At 35.4% G+C, this 21,674-nt stretch overlaps 1 protein-coding gene across 2 annotated transcripts in view; it reads left to right on the top strand.

The window, feature by feature from the left end:
• LOC128240242 (golgin subfamily A member 4-like) overlaps positions 1-21,374 on the top strand; it is a 35,710-nt gene extending 14,336 nt beyond the window's left edge. For both annotated transcript variants that reach the window (XM_052956782.1, XM_052956783.1), the window contains 15 exons: positions 540-616; positions 1,262-1,376; positions 1,935-5,651; positions 5,974-6,082; positions 6,833-6,963; positions 7,327-7,443; positions 9,464-9,544; positions 10,148-10,192; positions 10,779-10,900; positions 11,737-11,860; positions 12,849-12,917; positions 13,053-13,160; positions 14,758-14,805; positions 16,388-16,468; positions 17,636-21,374. In XM_052956782.1, the coding sequence (XP_052812742.1) occupies positions 540-616; positions 1,262-1,376; positions 1,935-5,651; positions 5,974-6,082; positions 6,833-6,963; positions 7,327-7,443; positions 9,464-9,544; positions 10,148-10,192; positions 10,779-10,900; positions 11,737-11,860; positions 12,849-12,917; positions 13,053-13,160; positions 14,758-14,805; positions 16,388-16,468; positions 17,636-17,656 (4,965 nt within the window). In that variant the 3' untranslated portion in view covers positions 17,657-21,374. The remainder of the gene's footprint in view (positions 1-539; positions 617-1,261; positions 1,377-1,934; positions 5,652-5,973; positions 6,083-6,832; positions 6,964-7,326; positions 7,444-9,463; positions 9,545-10,147; positions 10,193-10,778; positions 10,901-11,736; positions 11,861-12,848; positions 12,918-13,052; positions 13,161-14,757; positions 14,806-16,387; positions 16,469-17,635) is intronic.
• The last annotated feature ends 300 nt before the right edge of the window (positions 21,375-21,674 follow it).

Raw genomic sequence — 21,674 nt, 5'->3', positions numbered from 1 at the left:
AAAAAACACTTTTGTTTTATAAACAAAGATTTTTCCTGATTCCTTTCATTTTACAAACATAAATCTCAGTTTTAAATAGGAGTAAAAATCAGTGAATTTCATCATGAAAAATTAAGCTTGAAGGAAATTTACGATATGAAAATTGCCACTTGAGTCTGAACTCAGACTTGTTACTGGTCATAATTATGGCCCCTAGAAAATACCTAAACTTACACAGTAAAAGAGCGGAGATAAGCACTTGGTGATTGGCATAAAGATGTACAGCAAAATTACACGATGTATGAATACTTGACATGGATAGTTTATGTTAGTATCGGTCTGATTGCAGTATGAATAACTAGCTGTCAGTGTTCTGAGAGTAATCACATGCCTGATCTTTACATTCTAATATGGTACAGACAACAAATACTACCAGGTTACCATAAGACTACCATGAAATGCTCACACTGTCTTGTGAGGGGTAACTGACACTGAAGTTCCTGAAGATTATTATCTCCAACATAAAATCCTCATGTTCATAATAACCCTGCCCCTTACAGGTTGTGGGTGAAATGGAGGCTTGCAAGGCTGACTTGGAGTCAACACAGGACAGACTGAACAAGCTGGAAGAGGCTAGGTAGGGAATTCATTTATATATGATAAAGTATAACCTCATCTGGGTCAGTAATGATAAATCCCCTTTAGATGTGATTTTATGATTCTTGTATAAAAGTTTTAAGATAAGGTATGCATGCATAATATATGACTTAATGTGCACAAGCCAGAACATCTGATATATTGCTCAGAACATTTACTATTCAATTGGTATGCCAGCTCTTACTCCATGGTACATGGACTGTATTCAATATTATTCTCATCCTTCTTTGTGGAAAGTCTTCAGAGACTCCATTTAGTACATTTGCTAATGGCCAGTAATATACTTTTTAACTCATTAAAAAAGTTAACTAATTGCTGTTTTTGGTGTATCTTTATTTGTTGTTAGTATTAACACTCCAGGTTGCTTCAAATTTCAAGTAGGAGCGCACTCAAAATGACTTCCATAAAGCCAGGTCTGCTTCTGCGGCAGGATGCTTCACCCCCTTACCCCGAATGGGGGCCTTAATGGCCCCCAAAACTTTCAGCCATTCAGCTGCCAGGTTTCTCACATTCCTGCCCTTGGATTCTAATATTAATATTTAGTGAAGCTAAGGTGGTTATTGATATAGGTTCATTTAAAACAAGCTTATCAAGTGTTTTACCTGACAATTTCTGTCTTCTACAGAGCTGCAATAGAGGTGGAGAATGGGGAGTTAAAGTCCCAGTTGGAGAGAGTGAGGGCCGAGATTACGGAAAAGTATGACAGTGCTGACTCCAAGGTCAAGGACTTGCTAGAACAGGTATCAACAATATCAATATTTCTCACTACAACTCACAAATTTCATACCGGGTATTATCACCATGACACCTCTTCAGAGCTTAGGGCTATACCCGTAAAACCTAACACACGGGGTGGGGTGGGGAGGCAATTTTTTTCATGGTGTCTTTTTTTTGCTGATTTGGACCTCAAAAGGGTAAATTTGTTTCTGTTAGGGTGTGGCATAATTGAAAAAAGTGCCTTCGCCCTGTGGGATATATGTTTAAATGGAATAGCCCTTAGGAGTTACACTGTAGTAGAAATGTGCTTTCCTGCAAGAGACGAAGCACTTTCGACATTTTGTTAATCTGCCCTAGATATGATATAGCATTACCAATTGTAAGGTATGTGTAATATATTGTATACAATTAAAGTGATATTCAAAGAAAGAGATCACTATAGCAACAAACTGAAATGAACATTTTGTCAGTACTTATATCAACAATTCTCTCTTGACCAAGTTTTAACACAATGAATTGAAGATGGAGTCGTTAAAAGAGCTTCATTTGATTACCACGTAACTGTTCTCATCCTTTTACAGGTAAACCAATTGGAAGAACAGAAGATGGAACTCGCCAAGGAAAAGCAGGCAGCAATTGAAGATGTCCATGAGAAGGAGAGAACGATTGAGAACCTTTCTAAAGACAACACAGATAAAGACTCTGAGATAGAGCAGCTTAATACAAGGATAGCTCAGCAGGGGGAGGTGGTTCAGAGCTTGAATAAAGAACTTGAAGAAAGTAAAGCTAATACTGAATCAATGGAAAAAGATATTCACAAACTAAATGAAGATAACCAAAAGCTTTTGTCTGAAATTGGTGATTGTAAAACTAACTTAGAGCAAGCAGAAATTAAAATAAATGAACTAAGTGAAGTAATTGAAAGGTTACAAAGTGATTTTGAGAGCCAGAAACTACATTTTGAAACTGTTGTCAATGAAAAAGATGGTATAATTAGTGAGAAAGATAAAGAAATGGAAACTTTCAAAGAGAACAACAAAGAAGAAATGAGAGTTCTGGAAGAGAGTTTCAAGGAAAAGTTCCAAGAGAAACAAAACCAGTATAAAGAAAGCTTTAAGAAAATGAAAGAGAAATTCCAGGAGAAGATAAAAGAAAAGGATCATGCATATGAAAACAAACTGTCGGATTTGGTTAAAGAGAAGGAGTCTGGCACAGAGGATTTAAGTAAGAAGCTTGAGAATCATTATCAGCAGCAAATTGAAGAGTTAAATGTTAGACATAAAACAGAAATGCAGAATGTGACAGCAGACTTTGATAAAAGTGTTGAACAAATGCAAACTGAACATCAAGAGCAGATGAATAGATTAGAAAATGAATTAGCTAACTTTAAACAGGAGTTTGAGAATGCAAAGAAACAGTTTGAGACAGATAAGAAAGAACTTACTGAAAACTTTACTAAGAAAGAAAATGAACTAAGAGCTTCAATGGAAAGTGAGAAAAATGAACTGAATGTGGAGCTTGAGAAAATGAAAGCAGAAATGAAAGAAGTGCAGAACTTGTGTTCATCTCTTGAGTCTGTTAAAGTAGAAAAGGAAAATGTTTTGAAAGAGGTAGAAGTTAAATCACAAGAGACTGTAAATGAGGCATTGCAGAAATGTGAAAGTCTTAATCAACAAATGTTTGGACTATCTGAAAAACATGACCATGAAATTCAGGAAAAAGACATGCATATTTCTGAACTCAGTAAATTAATAAATGATCTCAAAAACACCAACTCATCTTTAGAAGAGATGTTGAAAGAAATGACAGCACAGTTTCAAACAAAGGATGACAAATTGATGAACTTGACTGAAGAATATGAAGCTGGTATGCAGACCTTGAAATCTGAGTTCCAAAATAAGTGCAATACATTTGAGAATGAGATTGAGGGCCTGAAAGCTAAATGTGCTAAGCAAGAAGAAGAACTTCAAAAGGAAAAGGAACACAGCAAAACTAATTTAGAAGAAATGCAAAGGGATTATGAAAAGAAATTAAGTGAAATGTCACAAAGTGACGAAGAAATTCAGAGTCAGTTGAAGGTGTTGAACGAAAAGGTCAGTGAAACGGAACAGAAGCTGCAAGATTGTATTGAAAGTTATGAAGGGAAGTTGGAAGAGTATAGAAACAAGTTAGACAGACAGGGTAGGTCTTTAAGTGAGGAAAAAGAAGTGCTTGCTTCTCAATTGCTGGATATGACTCAACAAGCACAGCAAAAAACTGAAGAACTTCAAAAAACTCTTGATGAAAAACTAGGAGAAAGTGAACAGATAACACTTCACAAAGGTCAGCTGGAAGAAATAAATAACAAATTGAAAGAGGAAGTAGAACAATTGAAAGAGTCTTTGCAGAGTCAGAATAGTCTTGTTGGTGAATTGAATGAAAAAATAGCTGGACTCAGTCAGTGTAAAGAAGAAGTAGAACATTCTTTGGCACAAAAAGAAACTAGTACTGCGGAAATGAGCGAAAAATGTGCAACGTTAGAAAAATGTATTGCAGATATGAAAGATTCTCAAAAGAATGAATTGGAAAGTTTAGAAAAGTCTTGGCAAGAGAAAATGAAGGAAATGAAACAAAAGTTCTTGGCCAAGTTGAAAGAGATTCAAGGTCAAGGACAAGAAAAGCTAAAAGACGCTGAGGAGAATTTAAGAAAAGAAAGAGAAGGTAGCGTGGAAAAAATGGCATCACTGGAAGAAAAATTGCATGATGAAATACGAGAAAAGGGAAACATATCTTCTGATCTGGCTCACGCAAACACTAAACTTATCCAACTAGAGCAGAGCAAAGAAACAATCCAAGAACTTGAGCAGAATGTGCAATCTTTACAAGCATCGTTGTCTGAGAAAACTGATACAATAGAAAAGTTAGAGGAAGAAAAAGAAATGATTGTTAAAAGTTTGGAGGAAAGTAGATTAGATTTTGAGAAAAGATTGGAAACTATTTCTAGTGATGTAAGTGCCAAGGAGGGTGTTAATCAGAAATTGGAGAATATTTTAAAAGAGAAGGACAATGAATATCAAAACATCTGTGATAAGAATAAACAATTAGAGGAAAACCTGGCTGTGTTTGAAGATGGTTTAAAAAAGAAAACAGATGAAGTTGTGCAATTAGAGATGAAGCATGAAGAGCAAGTTAGTGCAATGAAAGAAAAAGAAAAGGCTCTAAAAGCTGAGATTGAAGACATTAAAAGTGAATTGACAGGTGTAAGGGACGATAAACAAAAAGTGCAATATGACTTAGAAAATGAGGTCCAAAAACTAAATGCTCAAATCAAAGACTCAGTTGCGAAAATTGAATCTTTAGAACATGATAAACACTCATTAGAGAAGGAATTAAAAGATGTCAAAGACAAAGCAATTAATGTTGAAAAGGAATTGACACAAAAGGTTTCTGAGAGTGAAGTGTGCTTTAAACAAGAGGTAGAGAAATTGCAGCAAAGTAGTCAACATTCCTCATCAGAAACAGAGAGAAAAATCTCAAATATGCAATCAGAGATTGAAAAACTGAATGCAAGTTTACTAGAAAAAGAACAAACTATTGCAGCGTTTGACAGCCAAATAAAGGAGAAAGATAGCAAATTAGAAGCTTTAGCTGGAGAAATAAGAACATTAAGTGATAAAGAACAAGAATTAATAGATGCACATGAAAAGGATAGGCAAGCTTTGGTGGAAAAGTTGGAAGCAGAAAGTGCTGAAAAGGTTGCGGAATTCAAGAAAAAAGCAGAAACCTACATTGCTCAAGTTAAAAAACAAATCAAAGGTGATAAAGACACTACAGTTAAACAACTTCAGAGTGATATTGAAGTTAAGGAAAAGAGGGCATCAGAATTAGAAGAAGAGAATAAAACATTGTCTGAGAAAATCCAATCAATGAATGATAAACATGAAAAAGAGACTATGAGTCTCAGAGAGGAGCTTGATGCACTTAATGAAGAAAGAAAGAGCTTTACACAAGAACAAATGCAGAACTCAGAAGCCACTCAAGGTATAGTTGATACTCTGAAAACTTCCTTGGAAACCATGAAATCTCAAAAGGAGGAATTGAATAGCAAACTTAAGCAAGCTAACGCTAAGAATGAAGAAGTTGTAGCAGAGTTGGAAGTATTAAAAGCTAATTCAGATAAAGAAAAACAAGATTTGGAAAAGGAATTCCAGCGAATGAAGATAGACAAAGATGAAGAAATAGACAATTTGGAGAAGCAACTTACTGAGCGATCGTCAGAAATTGAAAAAACTAGGAAAGAAATGGAGCAAGCACTGAAGGTAGTCAAAACTACACTATATTGTTAGCACATAATGGTCTGGCATTAAGTTGGTAAAAAGTACTTCATTGTTCAATCATGGTTTTGAAAGAGTGTACATATTACACCAGTGTATTTAGCAAAAAGGTTACAGGAATAATACATCTCATAGAATGTATTGGAAATCAAATGTAGTGATTATTCTAAGATTCTTTGACCATAAACTTCTCCCTAACGCGACAGTAAATTTTGACAGTACTGATTTCTACTGATATGTTACCTAAACCTTCCATTGAGAATATAATTGAGATATAATAAAATGAACTGTGTTTGATCCAACCTAGGCACAGGAGATAGAGCACAATTCCAAGATCAAGACTCTGGCTCGAGACTTTAACCAGCAGCTGGCAGAGAAGGAGAAGGAGTTTGAAGCTCAGTTTGCACAGGTTATAGGTAATACCGACATTACATTTTAATAAGACCCAAAATCAGGAACTTTCTGTGAGTTTTGTGAAAAATGTATGTGTGTTCATCTGCATTATGGCTGTGTTGATATTTAGATACAAATTTTTCTGATTCAGTGTTATTTACAGCAAGGCTAAAAACTCTGGCTCATATAATTGTTGAGTTATGCCCCTTCTTTATCAAAAAGAGGAGCGTTGGTGTTTACCATGCAGTGCTCTTGTTTTAAACAAAGAAACAGGCCCCTGTTTCACAAACATTCCTTTGATAACTTACTGAACTCATGTTCCTGCATCACAGCTTGTCATGGTTTAAGTCTTATTTTTTTATAACTCTGTTACAAGCAAGTAAAATCTCTCATAGATAATGCCTAAATAAATTATTGCTCAATATTTTGAAGAAACTGGATTCAGATCTCAATGAACAGGTTGGCGACTGTTGTCTTTACTTAGTTACATGTGAAGTATACATGGGGAGTGTGTAAACCAATGGTTTCGCTGATTTCCGAGATTAATTTGTCTCCTATGGAAAAAATAAGAGGAAAAAATGGCGTTTTGTCCTGTACCTTTCTTTTTAAGACACTAGGTACAAAAACTTAGTACAGAATAACTCTTAAATGCAATGATAGGCTCTTGAAAGGCTTCAAACCAAGCAGCTAATAGGTGTCAGGAATTTTCCCTCTCAGCCATTTTCACCCCTGGTAAAGTAATACAAACATTGAAATAATCTCTGTGTTTACAGAGCAGAGTACGAGGGAAGAGACAGAGAAAGACCGCGAGAAGGACGACATGTTGGCCGACGCCCAGAAAGACATTTATGAGCGAGATGAGAAAATTGATGAACTTAAGATGGATTATGAGTCCAGACTAAAGGTGAGAATTTATTGGTAAATGAGAAGTAAACATCATAAAATAATAAATAACTTGGCAGGCGAGCCGTAGAAAATACCTTAGTCAGAGATATGAAAAATATGACATTTCAAAATGGATTAGAAACACAGGTCTAAGATAGATTTCATTATTTAATGCTTGATAACCATGGTAACTTATCCTTATAGATAACTAGAAAATATCTGTAAAATAGAAATTATGCAAAATGTATTCACATACACACTTCAGAAAAGCTTTGCATTTGCCAGTTATGTTTTCCTAACTGGTATTTTAATTTAAATGCATTCTGACAGTGTTACAAATTTAAGTGGTCGAAATATCATTTTGCTGTTTGATATTACCCAGCAAAAGGAATCTGACATCCAGCAGATGCAAGAAGACCATAAGAAACTCCTGAAGGAAGTACAGCAGCGGCATGAAATAGAGATGATAGAGGTCAGAGACACCTTGAAAATGGCTCAGGTATCTACCTTTCAGAGGCGTGCTCTGTTTTTAGTCTGTTTTTACTCCTAATTTGTGTAGGAAACTGTTCTTGTCAACATGTAGCTAGCATATTGAACTTTTCAGACAGGATTTCACATCCTTTTCAATATAGAATTTGCCCCCACAAGAAGAATTGGTTGGAAGTGCTTTATTTTTGTTCATGACAAGTTGTGATTTTTATTCTACTGTATACAAAGTAAAGTGGGGGCTATGTAGGAATCACACCAGTTCGTCCATTGGTCGGTCAGTATGCCATCAGTCTGTCTGTAGGCTGTTTGTCTGGTGAATATCTTTCTCATTCATGTTCCTACCTTCAAGGTCAAGGTCACAACAACCTCGTGAACAGAGTATGTTTTGCTATTTAAACCTGACTAATAATAGATGGTTTCTGGTCCATATCTTTGTCATTCATAGTTGGATATTAAAATTGTATGGCAGAAATGTCCATTTCAGCATGAGGATGTGTCACCCACAACACCATTGTCCTTACCTTCAAGGTCAAGGTCTCATCAACCTTATGAACTTTTGTGTTTTAAACCTTACCGCTGATAGTTTGTGTCACCAAAATTTTTCAATTTTTCACATGTTTCTGCTTAATTGACAATTCTGTGTTGCACTTGCTGCTTCTAAAATGTAGCTACATCACATTACCAGAAGAGGGAAGGCCATCATGGGCCTCTTGTTAGCTCCACTGGCCGAAGGCCATGGAGCTTATGTCGTCACAGATTGTCCGTCGTGAGTGCGTGCGTGCGTGCGTGCGTGCGTGCGTGCGTGCGTGCGTGCGTAAACTTTTACTTTAAACGACATCTCCTCTGAAACTGATAAGCGGATTTTGACAAAACTTCACAGGAATGTTCCTTTGGTGGTCCTTTACCAAAATTGCTCAAATGGTTCCGGTCCATTGCACAATATGGCCGCCAGAGCTAAAAATAGCAAAATCTTTAAACGACATCTCCTCTGAAACGGATAGGCAGATTTTGATGAAACTTGACAGAATTGTTCCTTGGGTGGTCCTTAACCAAAATTGCTCAAATGGTTCCGGTCCGCTGCACAACATGGCTGCCAGGGCAAAAAAATAGAAAAACCTTTAAAGAACATCTTCTCAGAATCCGATGATCAGATTTTGATGAAACTTAACAGTAATGTTCCTTGGATGGTCCTTTATCAAATTTGCTTCAATGGTTTCGGTCCACTGCACAAGATGGCCCCCAGAGGTAAAAATAGAAAAACCTTTAAACGACTTCTCCTCAGAAACCGATGATCAGATTTTGATGAAACTTGACAGAAATGTTTCTTGGGTGGTCATTAACCAAATTTTTTTTAAATGGTTCCAGTCCACTGCACACCATGGCTGCCAGAGCTAAAAAATAAAAAAAACTTTATACGACTTGTCGTCGAAACCGATGACCTTTTTTCGATAAAACTTGACAGAAATGTTTGTTTGGTGCTCCTTTACTCAAATTGCCCAAATCATTTCGGTCCACTGCACAACATGGCAGCCAGAGCTATTAAAGTAAAAAAAAAATTAAATAACTTTTCCTCAAAAATTGATGATTGTATTTCTATGAAACTTGACGAAAATGTTCGTTAGGTGGTCTTTGCTTGAACCTTTTGGCCAGTGGAGCACAGGCACTGATGTGCCTCTTGTTTTATGAAATTATGGCACTGTTTCATCTTGACAAACTGTTAAATGGATTTTTGGCCTCTTTCCAAAGGCACAGATTGCAATTCCTGTGTTTCCAAATGGAAATATTTGCATTCCTGCGTGGAGGCAGTGTGTGTGGGGCCATTTGCTGCTCCTATGACAGCTCATGTTCAGATGTATACTTTACCATATGGTTACATTTTGGCTACCAATTACAGCAAAACACCATAAAAGACACATGAAAGATATCAGCGATACAATGAAACTTGCTTCTCTAGGTATTTAGCAGACAAATTCAACACTTCTTTTAAAATAAGGCATAGCTTTTCTTATGCTTCACATGAAATTTTGCAGGACAAAACTCTGACAGAAAAGGAAGTAATGCACAAAGAGGAAGTTGAAAACCTGACGCACGAGTGGCACGTGGAAAGGAAGGTGAGTACCCTGTATTACACGTGCTGTGAGGAAAGAGGTCGTACTGGAAATATTTGTTTGCCTTTGTATCAAAAGTTTAATACAAATTTATTTTACATTAATTTTTTGCTTCAAGATAGATTATTCAAATAACAGGCAGATGAGTGTTATCTGTGCAAATAAATCATTTTTGGATGCATGTTGTTTGGTAAAATTGTCTATAAACGATTATATTTTCTGTTTATTTAGTCCTTAGGATTAAGAGTTCATATGTTAAAATATACATAAATAAAATATATTTAAATTTGTGTACTAACAGGTTGTTTTTAATTTGTTATACTACTTTAATAGTCACAAATATTTTCATTTTAAGAAATTCCATGATTTGTTTAATATATTCTTTCACATTGCCAAATGATCATTTAAATAAAATACCCCATCACGTTATGTTCTTTTATTTATTTTAAATTGCTAGCATCCTTAATTAAAATTTGTTGCTTTCAGTTTTATTTTGTAATTATTGAAATACATTATTATTTATAATGAATAATTTCAATGGTTGATTTTGTGTGATGTTCCTGTTGTCAAGGTGTTTTGTTGTCATAGTAACTATTGTTGTTTTAGTCTGTGAACCAACTTGGTGCTACCCCACCCTCCAAAACCTCACAGGTAAAGTCTGTTATTTTTGTTTCTGCGGAGAAATTCATTCAGTTTATGTTGTGACCAATATTTATATTTTCCTGCATGTTTAAATGTTTCTGCTTCATGTAAACCTACAATAAAAATCAATACCTTAATTCATATCAACAATTTCAAGTTACATTCCTATTCTGGATCCAAGAGGATCTTGACACTCCTATAGAGATTTCCAATTTGTTATCTTGAAACCCTCTTTGCTTTTCTCTCGAATTTTTATGTATGCATTTTATACAAATACTACGTAAATTGTATTTCAGCCAAAAAACAAATAGTTTGTTTGTAATTTCACGGACTGAATTAGTTAAACAAAACAAAAGTTAAGTTGCGTCTGAAGATAATGTTCACACTGAAAACCATCGCAATTATGCATCTAGGTACACTATCTTGTCTATCGTATGAAAAACTAATGAAAAATTATCCCAAAAGGAGAAAAAAGATATGACAATCAAAAAGGAATGTCTGCTGGCTAAAAAATACTTATGTTACACCTTATTAAATTAACATAAGACAAAAAAACACACACAAAGACTTCTTCAAAGTTATGTCTGTGTTACAGGAGCTGCTTCATTATAACCAGATGACGATGGATGCCGTGCAATCAGGACTAGGTGCGGGAGACATGGGCCACCAGCTGATATCGCTCACCAAGGTCATTGAAGATATGAGAGAAAAACATAGGCAAGTCATTGTTACAAGCTGGTCTGTATTCTTTAAAAAAAGGTATTGTGTATTATCAGAGTCTTGGTGTCATTGTCAGTGTTATAGGGCAAGTACTCAAACATTACCTATTACTCAAAATGGTTCACACCTTGCCAAAGACACTATGCACATTTACAGCAAGGCCCATAACCCTGGCTTGAGCCATTATTGAGTTATGGCCCTTGTTTGACTCCACATCACAAAATGATCAAACCTCTTGCTAAATTTGGAATATTGTTGTATTAGCTTGTCCAATATTGAAATGAATTGTAAACATAACTCTGCTATGTTTTTTGAGTGGATGTTTTGCAATTTATTGAAATTGTGCATCGTGGATGACTGAAATAAAACAAGCTTTTAGGTCAGTGACTTTATCTGTAATGTTTCCAGTTTCACCTCTGACAGTAAATATCTCTCTACCCTCAGATTGGAAAAAGACAAACTTGATAGGTCAGTAATTTAACTGTAATATTCCCAGTTTTACCTCAGTATTTATCTGTCCCCCCAGGTTAAAAAAAGACAAGCTTGTTAGATCAGTAAGCTATCTGTAATATTCCCAGTTTTACTTAAGTATTATAATGTCTAATGGTTAAAAACAAGCTTGGTAGGTCAGTGACTTTATCTAATATTCCAAGTTTTACCTCAGTATTTATCCCTCGACCCTCTGGTTGGAAAAGGATAAGCTTCTTAGGTCGGTGATAATCTGTAATATTCCAACTCTTACCTTTGTATATTACCAGTCTCCCTTAAAGTTGGTAAAAGACAAGCTTGTTGGGTCAGCAACTTTATCTGTAATATTCCCAATCTTACTTCAGGTTGGAAATCCTAGAGTTGAAGGGTCAGGCTGAGATGTCAACACCCAAGCTCCCTGAGCCCCTAATCTCCACCCCCGGGCACAACTATGATGAGAGCCCAGAACTTGCTGTTTACAACTTACAGGTACTTTGACTACTCTGCTTAATAGCTCGTCTATTTATTGAAGAAGACATGTTGAGGTATTGTCAAAACCATGGCGTCCTTGTCAGCATTGGCGTGCTAAAAATCATATCTTTGTTCCTACTCAAGAAACATTTAAAGTTTTCAAATGAAACTACATTCAAATACTACCAGAGAAATTTTGCCAAGGGAAATGCAACACCCATAACATTGTATTTAATAGTTGTTTCATTACACACCTTTTTGACTGAAAAACAGCAGAAGAGTGTTGGCTCCGCTGCTGTCTTGTTTTGGCAAATTTGAATCACTCTGCTGATAGGAATATGAACAAACCAGCGTGCAATCTTGAAAGTAAAATTTTAACTTCTTTCAGCAGTAATTCGATTTTTTTTTCCATAAAACTAAATTGCAAGTATTTATTTTTACAGAATTTTGGTGAAATAGTATCAAATGAAAAATAAAGTGTCCCCTTGACTTAAAAAAGCAAGGATTTACCCCTCAGTTGTAACCATCTTGAATTACATCATGTTTCTACAAATATGTAGTTATCCATCCTCCCCTTAAAGGTTGAATCCCCTTGTAAACAGCAGGCCAGGGTGCAACAGTCGAATTGAATGATGGAATAGAGTCAGGGTCATTTATTATCCATTCAATTCAATAATCTTTATTCCACCAAATCTTGATGATTATGAAACACAGTAGGAGTACAATGCATTCATACTTTGATGAGCTCAACATTTCAGAATTCCACTGATCGAACATAAACAAAGCTCGTGTGTGATGTTATGATGTTTTTATGCGGAAAAAGTATGTAAAATTGATGTAAGAAGGAATGTCATTAAAGCTGCGACTGGTCAAACAGTCAAATTTATAGTTGGAGGGAGAGCTGGTCACAACGCGGCTAGGGGAAAAGGAGTTTGTTACATAACTTATCTCCCATATTATGAATTATCTCCCTAAGCATGAATTATCACCCTTTGTTTCACATCAGGCCAAGGTACGACAGTTGGAGGGAGAGCTGGCCAGGACACGGCTTCGGGAGAGGGAACTAGTTAACAAGGTAATACATTCTGGTTTGATTTTGCCAAGCTTAATTTTCAATGTTTTTTTAAGGTGAAAATCTCAATAAGCAACATTGTTAAATACAGTTCAATTCTGTGATACTGACAGACCACTGGTATAATCTGTACTTCAGTACGAGAGCAGCCATGGCAACAATTATGGACATGGGCCCCCCAGTCCTGGGTATTTCACTGATGGTACCCCGTCTGGTCCCCTGCTTACTGAACCCACACAGCATGAGGTAGGTTACTTAATTTGTTATTTTTCATGCTTAGGATGGTGACTGTATTAATACAATATTGAATAGAATTGTGATAAATTCACTTTAAATGTTTTGAACTGTATTCATTCAGACAATGATTTCCACATTTTCTACTGTTCCTAGGAATAACACTAAGATCAGTGTTGTTCAAAGATGTGGTTTAAATTGTAGATGTACATGTGTATTTGTTATGCCCCCTTTTGAAAAAAGTGGGGTATATTGTTTTGCACATGTCGGTCGGTCGGTCGGTCGGTCGGTCTGTCGGTCGGTCGGTAGGAATACCAAATGGTTTCCGATCAATAACTTGAGAACGCTTTGACCGAGGGACCTCATACTTGGTATGTGTATTGGTCATCACCAGCAGATGAACCCTATTGATTTTGAGGTCAGTGGGTCAAAGGTCAAGGTCAGTGTGACCTTTACATGAAAAACGGTTTCCGATCAATAACTTGAGAACGCTTTGACCCAGGAACCTCATACTTGGTAGGTGTATTGGTCATGACCAGCAGATGAACCCTATTGATTTTGAGGTCAGTGGGTCAAAGGTCAAGGTCAGTGTGACCTTAACATGAAAAACGGTTTCCGATCAATAACTTGAGAACGCTTTGACCCAGGGACCTCATACTAGGTAGGCTTATTGGTCATGACCAGCAGATGAACCCTATTGATTTTGAGGTCAGTGGGTCAAAGGTCAAGGTCAGTGTGACCTTTACATGAAAAACGGTTTCCGATCAATAACTTGAGAACGCTTTGACCCAGGCACCTCATACTTGGTAGGTGTATTGGTCATGACCAGCAGATGAACCCTATTGATTTTGAGGTCAAAGGTCAAGGTCAGTGTGACCTTAACATGAAAAACGGTTTCCGATCAATAACTTGAGAACGCTTTGACCCAGGGACCTCATACTAGGTAGGCTTATTGGTCATGACCAGCAGATGAACCCTATTGATTTTGAGGTCAGTGGGTCAAAGGTCAAGGTCAGTGTGACCTTTACATGAAAAACGGTTTCCGATCAATAACTTGAGAACGCTTTGACCCAGGGACCTCATACTTGGTAGGTGTATTGGTCATGACCAGCAGATGAACCCTATTGATTTTGAGGTCAGTGGGTCAAAGGTCAAGGTCAGTGTGACCTTTACATGAAAAACGGTTTCCGATCAATAACTTGAGAACGCTTTGACCCAGGGACCTCATACTAGGTAGGCTTATTGGTCATGACCAGCAGATGAACCCTATTGATTTTGAGGTCAGTGGGTCAAAGGTCAAGGTCAGTGTGACTGTAAGCTGAAAAAAGGTTTTCTGATTGTCCATATTTTTTTAATGCATGCACAGATGATTGGGATTGATGTATAAATGTTTGTATAGAAATGATTTTCTTTTATGTTACTATTTTAGTTGGGCATTTATTTGCCTTCTTAAGTTATCATAAGTAGATGACCTGCCTCATATGCATCCAATGACAAATCAGCTGTCATTTCAGTCCATGCATATTTCATTCAATTGTCCAAATATTTCTGGCAACTTGGCGCTCAGGGGGCATAATGTTTGACAAACATCTCTTGTTCTTGATTCCAGTACCTGAGGAACATACTATATGCCTATATGATGGGAAAACAGACTAAGGTCAGATTTATGTGCTTCCTGTCTTTTATGAGTGTTGAACGACATATGAGAGTGTTTCTATGGGGGTTTTCTCTGAAAGTTTGTTTTTTAATCTTCCATATCAGAATGTTAACCAGTAAAACAAGTACTTATTATTATGGTAAACTTGGTATTATGGCCCAAAGCAGTCACTGCACCCAATACTTATGGGATTAAAGTTTTTCATAAAATGTGCTCTGCGCTCCTGTATAATTTTAAGACTACTGAGGACTATAATACGCACCCCAGAATCAAAGTCGGCATCACATTCAAGTTTTAGAGAAAGTTGGCATTTTCACCTATAACTCCTATACCCTTCATTCAATTCACTTAATACTTCAAACAGTTAATCAGGACTACCACACAATTAGGTTTCATAACTCCACATCATCCTAAATACAAGTTATGGCACCTGATTGACTTCAGAACTTAGGTTGAAGTTTTAGGGCATGTTGGGAGTTTCACTTATATCTTCTATACCCTTTATTCAATTAACTTTATACTTCACACAAGTGTTGTGGGCCATCATATAATTAGGTTTCATAACTTCATGGTATCCTAAATACAAATTATGGCCCTTGATGGACATGGAAAGTTTTATTTTAATTTAGGGCAACTTTGGGTTTCAACTCAGGCTTCAAATACCTGTAATTCAATGGACTTCATACTTCACACAGTTGTACACGTCATCCCCACAATTAGGTTACATAACTACATGTTATCTTTAATACAAACAATTGTCCTTCATCGCCTCAGAAAGTTTGGTTTAAGTTTAAGGGCAACCTGGCCCTAATTTCTTGAAACTTCTTAAGCTTAACAGGCTTAAGTTGCTTATTTCAGTTAGCCAAAATACATACTTATAGTGTTTTTTTATAAATGAAAAATGGTTTATTGTGATAATTGTAACGATAATTCCTTATCTTAAGAGTTAAAACTTTTAAAAGGGTATATAGAACTCAAAATATTGAAAGACAAAAATAGTGGGTTTAGCTTAATCCTGTTATAAGGGACTTAAGAAGTTTCGAGAAATTGAGGCCTGGGGTTTAAATTCATGTTTCAAATACCATTAATTGAATAGACTTAATACTTCACACAATTGTTCACGGCCATTACATGATGAAGTTTTTCACTCTGTATTAAGTACAAATTATGGCCCTATTGTCTGCATAATTAACAAAAAATAGATTAATATGAAACTGTTATTAATGAAATCATTGTTTCCATGATATCCTTGTTTAAGTATTTCCTGAGTTGAAGTATTATTAATTTATTTAGAGAAATTCGATTGACAACATTAATTTAAGATTTTATATTTAACACTATTATTTTGTAACTTTATGGGAGTGGCAATCTGCTGACCAAGTTACCAAATGAGAAGAATAACTGTACGATGAGAATTGTTCATTCTCCTTTTGTGTGTTTTTTACTAGTTTTTCTTTTCTATTATTATTAAAATGTTATGTGTTTATGTTATAGCTGTTATAGAAGTGACTGACTTGGCATTTGTTTGTTTGATATTACCATACATGGAGATTTATCAAGCCTTTCTTCTATGCACTTTCAGACTCTGGCTCGTGTAATTGGAACAGTGGTGCAGTTCAGTGAAGATCAGATGAAACAACTCATGTCCAAGGAGGAGAAATCGGTAAGGGGGATAACTCTTTTGTGAAAATGGAGGGATGGGGTAACACTGTACAAATTATTTTTGAGATTGGGCCCTTTCCGTCTATTTTTGGGAGAATTACACTTAAGTCAAAAGCGGAGATAAATTTTCAGAAAAACAATAATATAAAAAAGATTATAACATATAAAATGACTTTCAGTGAAATAGTGAAAGTTTAATAATATAAATAGCAATAAATCTTTGTAAATGGGCAAATAATTGGGGTAATGAGCGAACAATTCAACATTGTTTCTACATATATGCTGTTGGTTTAAACAACATTTTATTTAAAAAGAAAATTTTAAGTATATGCAAATTTAAAGCAAAGTCGACAATAAAGGATTTTCTGAGGTAATAGTATATAAACAAGTGATATATGCACAAAACAATATGATATCGCCAGAATTGGGAGCGAAATTTGTTAGTTTTTTTTATGCCTCGCTTGCTATATATTTATACTACTAGTATATTTTTGCTATGTAAAAAGGGGAATAACTCCAAATAAAGACTGCAACAGTCTGGTCTTTTAAAACAATATAAGTTTTCGGATGACAATTAAAAATGACTGAAAGTTTTACATATACGTAGCTACACAACTGTTATACTGATATGCTATGTCTTTATTTCAGTTCGAATAATTTGGTATGAAAACATTATATTTCCCTGTCTGACCATATTTTCACTCTCTTCAATTTGTCCGGCTTGGTTGAATTTTGATTTGCATGATCTCTGTATTATTTCACATGTTATGGACAAGGTAACATACATAGTAGTTCTGTTTTCTTGGGTTATAATTATAATCATGGAACTTAAGGAACATTTGGCTGAAGATAGATTTGAGCAGTTTGCACAAGACAACCATAATTTTATTTAAAGTTATGAGGTGTACGGTCAGTGTTGTGCTAAACCTTTGAACAGTTATTGCATGCTGTGGGTCATATAAGGAGGCAAATTCCAAAGTAACTGTACATTAAAGCTCTAAACATCGGGCTTGTATAGCTGCAAGTGGAACTTTATCAACTATTCCCTTGACTTCAGTACCCTTAAGTTGCATGTTTTGTCAGCAGAAAAAAATTGCTGTACCGGTATATGATTAAATTGTCAAATGATATTTCAAGCGTATTAAATGGATTATTGTTTATTTCTCAGGGCTGGCTTCTCAACTCCTAGCACATGAAGTAGCGATGTTTTTACAAGACAAAACAGGACCAACAGTAACAAGTGTCAATGCCTGTGACGTTGGGCATCCCCCTATATGCCAAAGCTGGATGTGATTTACCCCTGGACATTCCACATTGTACCAGTGCCTGTACAGTAGCGCGCATGAAGATATCATGTAAAATGAAAGTGTGAACATACAGATGTAGATAGGAGGGGTTTTACGGAATCGTACATGTTTGATGAAACATTTGCAGTTATATGCAGCTTTGCCAAAATGAACTTTGAACTTAAATATTAAATATCACATTGCCTTGTTTATTACTGGATGTTCATCTGTGCTAACCAAGCAAGATAAGTTTTAGCATATACTGGACACTTCAAACTTATCTATCCATAGCTTGATTCATTGTACAATTCTGATTCTTAACCTAGACTTGCATAAAAATGTTTGTTTAATTCATGTATCATTTGCCAACAGAAATCAAACCTACTGAAGTTCTTAACAGTTAGAGGCATTGCTAGGCATGCTCCAGTAAGCCTTGTATACAAATCAATTTTGCTTCCCCCAGCAATATGGCAAGAGCTTGAATCTAGAAATCAGGAAGAAATATTGACTAAAAGGGAATGCAACAATTTACCTGTTTAAGTTTGTTGTTATTTCAAAGATTGCTTGAAAATGGTACTCTCATTACAATATTCTTAAGAATATTCCTAAAAGAATGGACACCTCTCATACTTTAACAACCCTCCCGCTCATACCCCATATAACATCACTCAACTATATGGTGTTCAAATTTAAAATGCTTAAGGTACGCCCACACCATTATAGGTTTGTGTTTGACTATGAGAGTTTACCTTTACTTGTCATGAAGTCATCAGGCAGCAAAGGTTGTCTTCTTTGCAGGGTAGATATGAAGTGTTTTGAGTGTGAAAACAGACTGTTTGTTCACTAAACATGCATGGATTATGCATCTGTATCTCTATTTCTTTCTCCTTGTCAAGTTCTTTTAATACCACTACATGTACATTAGCCTAAAATATATTTGCCAATTTTCTGTTTTAAAAGTATATCTTACTTATTTCATTTTTTGTTATGACTTTGTTTTTAATGTGCAATTATAGCTGTGTAGGCAAGAATGCTTTATCATCTGTGGATGAATATATTGGCATTGTATGCATACATTGTATTAGGAAGATAATGAATATGTATTAAGATATTTGATGTGTATGAAGATAATGAATATGTATTAAGATATTGGATGTGTATGAAGATATTGGATGTGTATGAAGATATTGGATGTGTATGAAGATATTGGATGTGTATGAAGATATTGGATGTGTATGAAGGTATTTGATGTATGTATATATAAAATGTGTATGAATATGTTGGATGTGTTTGTGTTAAATGTGTATGAATATATTGGTTGTGGGAGATATTGGATGTGTGTGAATAATGTGGATGTGTTAGACAGTATTTGATGTGTGTGAAGATATTTGAGTGTATGAGTATACTGGATGCATGGTAACCCATCACAGAGCTGATCTGAGAAAGAGGTATGCATGTGTTCATTATCTTTTATAAAAGTAAGAGAGACAATGTGATGCAAACTTCAGATGAGCTGATTGTTGAAAAGTCTTCTTCTCATGACATGTATAAAAATGAAAATCTTAATCATTAAGATGCTTATTTATTTTAATTTATTTCATAAATGCCATCACCATCATGAAGAAACATCAGTCTTATATTTTTTATATATAAATACTACATTAGTGTTATAACTTTTTATTTAACTTCATAAATGAATAGCTTTGCATACATGCATACCATAAAGTTCTATGTATTTAGTGCTGTAAATCAGCAAACTAGTATTTATGATGTAAATAGAATATCAAATCCATGCTCATTCAATACATAAAGTAGTAAATCTTTTACTAAATTGAAGGCTAATCTTTATCAATTATAGAAGCAGTCATTAAAATAAGACTTTTGGATGAATAAGCCTGAATTACTATTGCTTTGCGTCAAAGTTTTTAACAAGCCTTGCTATATAAAATTCAGAACAAGCCTAGAAGACATTTTACCTTGCAGGCTTGTGTTAATCTCGACCACTGTAGTTGTGATAAATTATTTGTTATCACCACTGCTGTACTATCCTTTAATACTGTGAACTCAACCCTATGGTGCTCTATTACATGTTTGTATGCTTTCATTTGCTTGGGTATGAATGATTGCGACAAATGTACACATTTTTAAACAGATATTACCAAACTAGCATAAACGTTCTCCAACCAATTACATACATCCGGATAATTCTTTGGTTTGGTTAAATTTAGTCAAATGTTTTTTCCTTGGTCAATATTTAACCAATAATGAGTTTTGACCAATTGAATTGCTTGCATGTTTAAACTAACCAAAAGATAATATGTACAGAAGTTAAATTCAAAAACTCATTGCAGTCAGAAAACTGATGTTAGGAAAGAAATAATTGATGTACTAAGAGTAAATGAATCAAAAGTTTTATGTGAAATGTAAGGTATTATGAAATCAGTAATATCTTTACCCTTGACTGATATAAGATCTTTACTCCTGCACATCTGTTGACTTGTTTCAGGATATGTGTTCACCTGCCATGGGCTCAGTTGAAGCTAAATACAGGTGTTTGAAACTAACGTTTTAGTTCCCTGTTTACAGTGTATGCACTGCAAGGCAACATGCCACAGCTACTGACTGGTTGCCTTACATGCCACAGCTACTGAATGGTTACCTTAACGTGCCACAGCTACTGACTGGTTACCTTAACGTGCCACAGCTACTGACTGGTTACCTTAACGTGCCACAGCTACTGACTGGTTACCTTAACGTGCCACAGCTACTGACTGGTTACCTTAACGTGCCACAGCTACTGACTGGTTACCTTAACGTGCCACAGCTACTGACTGGTTACCTTAACGTGCCATAGCTACTGACTGGTTACCTTAACATGCCACAGCTACTGACTGGTTACCTTAACATGCCACAGCTACTGACTGGTTACCTTAACATGCCACAGCTACTGACTGGTTACCTTAACATGCCACAGCTACTGACTGGTTGCCTTAACTGAATACCAGGTAGTTGTGTTTGTACTCATAAGCTTTAACTTAAGTATACGCATATCACAATACACTGTTTAGAACTGTATGGGATTAAAAAACAGTTTATAGTTTCAGCTGAAGAAAACTATTTTTAATGTAAATGAATTCTATTTTATCTTCAGAAGTATTTGATTAAGTGTGTTTTTATTTCTTGCACCATATATTGCACGTTAAAGCCATAAAGGCTGGTCATATGTTGTTTATTATATTTTTTTTATTTTATTGTTATATTCTACATACATCTTATTTATTTGCATTTATTTATGGCTACAAATGTTTTCTTTTAATAGTACAATATGTACATGCAGATTTTCTACTTTGGGTGAAAGATGGGTTCCTAGTTTTAAGCTTGGCTCGAGTTTCGTGTCATACCATTCTTTTTATAAAGGAAATATAAATATAAGTCCAATTGAATAGAATTGTATAAAATATGAGTTATCTGCTTTGAATGTTTATAACATTGTGTTCAACGTGGTTATAAGCAGCATGTATATTGTGGGCGAACCTTTCTGTCTCGCCATACATGTTGTGTGAACCATTTGTTTTATGATAACCATTGAACCCTCTGGGACCAATAAAATTGGAAGCATTATATTGTTTAGTTTTCTAATTTTAATCACTCTGCGGGTTCAAGCGCCCGCAGCCATTATAGAGCGCGGGCGGACACTTATAACCCCCAAAACAACACTGCTGAGTTGTCTCAACATAACAATTTCGGGACAATTCTTCGTAAGTCGTAATTTCGGGACAATTCTTCGTAAGTCGTAATTTCGGGACAATTCTTCGTAAGTCGTGCAACTCTTTTATTATGTATACTATTATAAATAGTATATAAATTAAAGGCAACCATTGTAGGGATAATTCTAACATATTAACACGATTTTGTTATACG

Source organism: Mya arenaria, chromosome 7 (genome assembly GCF_026914265.1).
Source record: "Mya arenaria isolate MELC-2E11 chromosome 7, ASM2691426v1".
Taxonomy (NCBI): domain Eukaryota; kingdom Metazoa; phylum Mollusca; class Bivalvia; order Myida; family Myidae; genus Mya; species Mya arenaria.
This window is presented reverse-complemented; position numbering and strand designations above follow the sequence as displayed.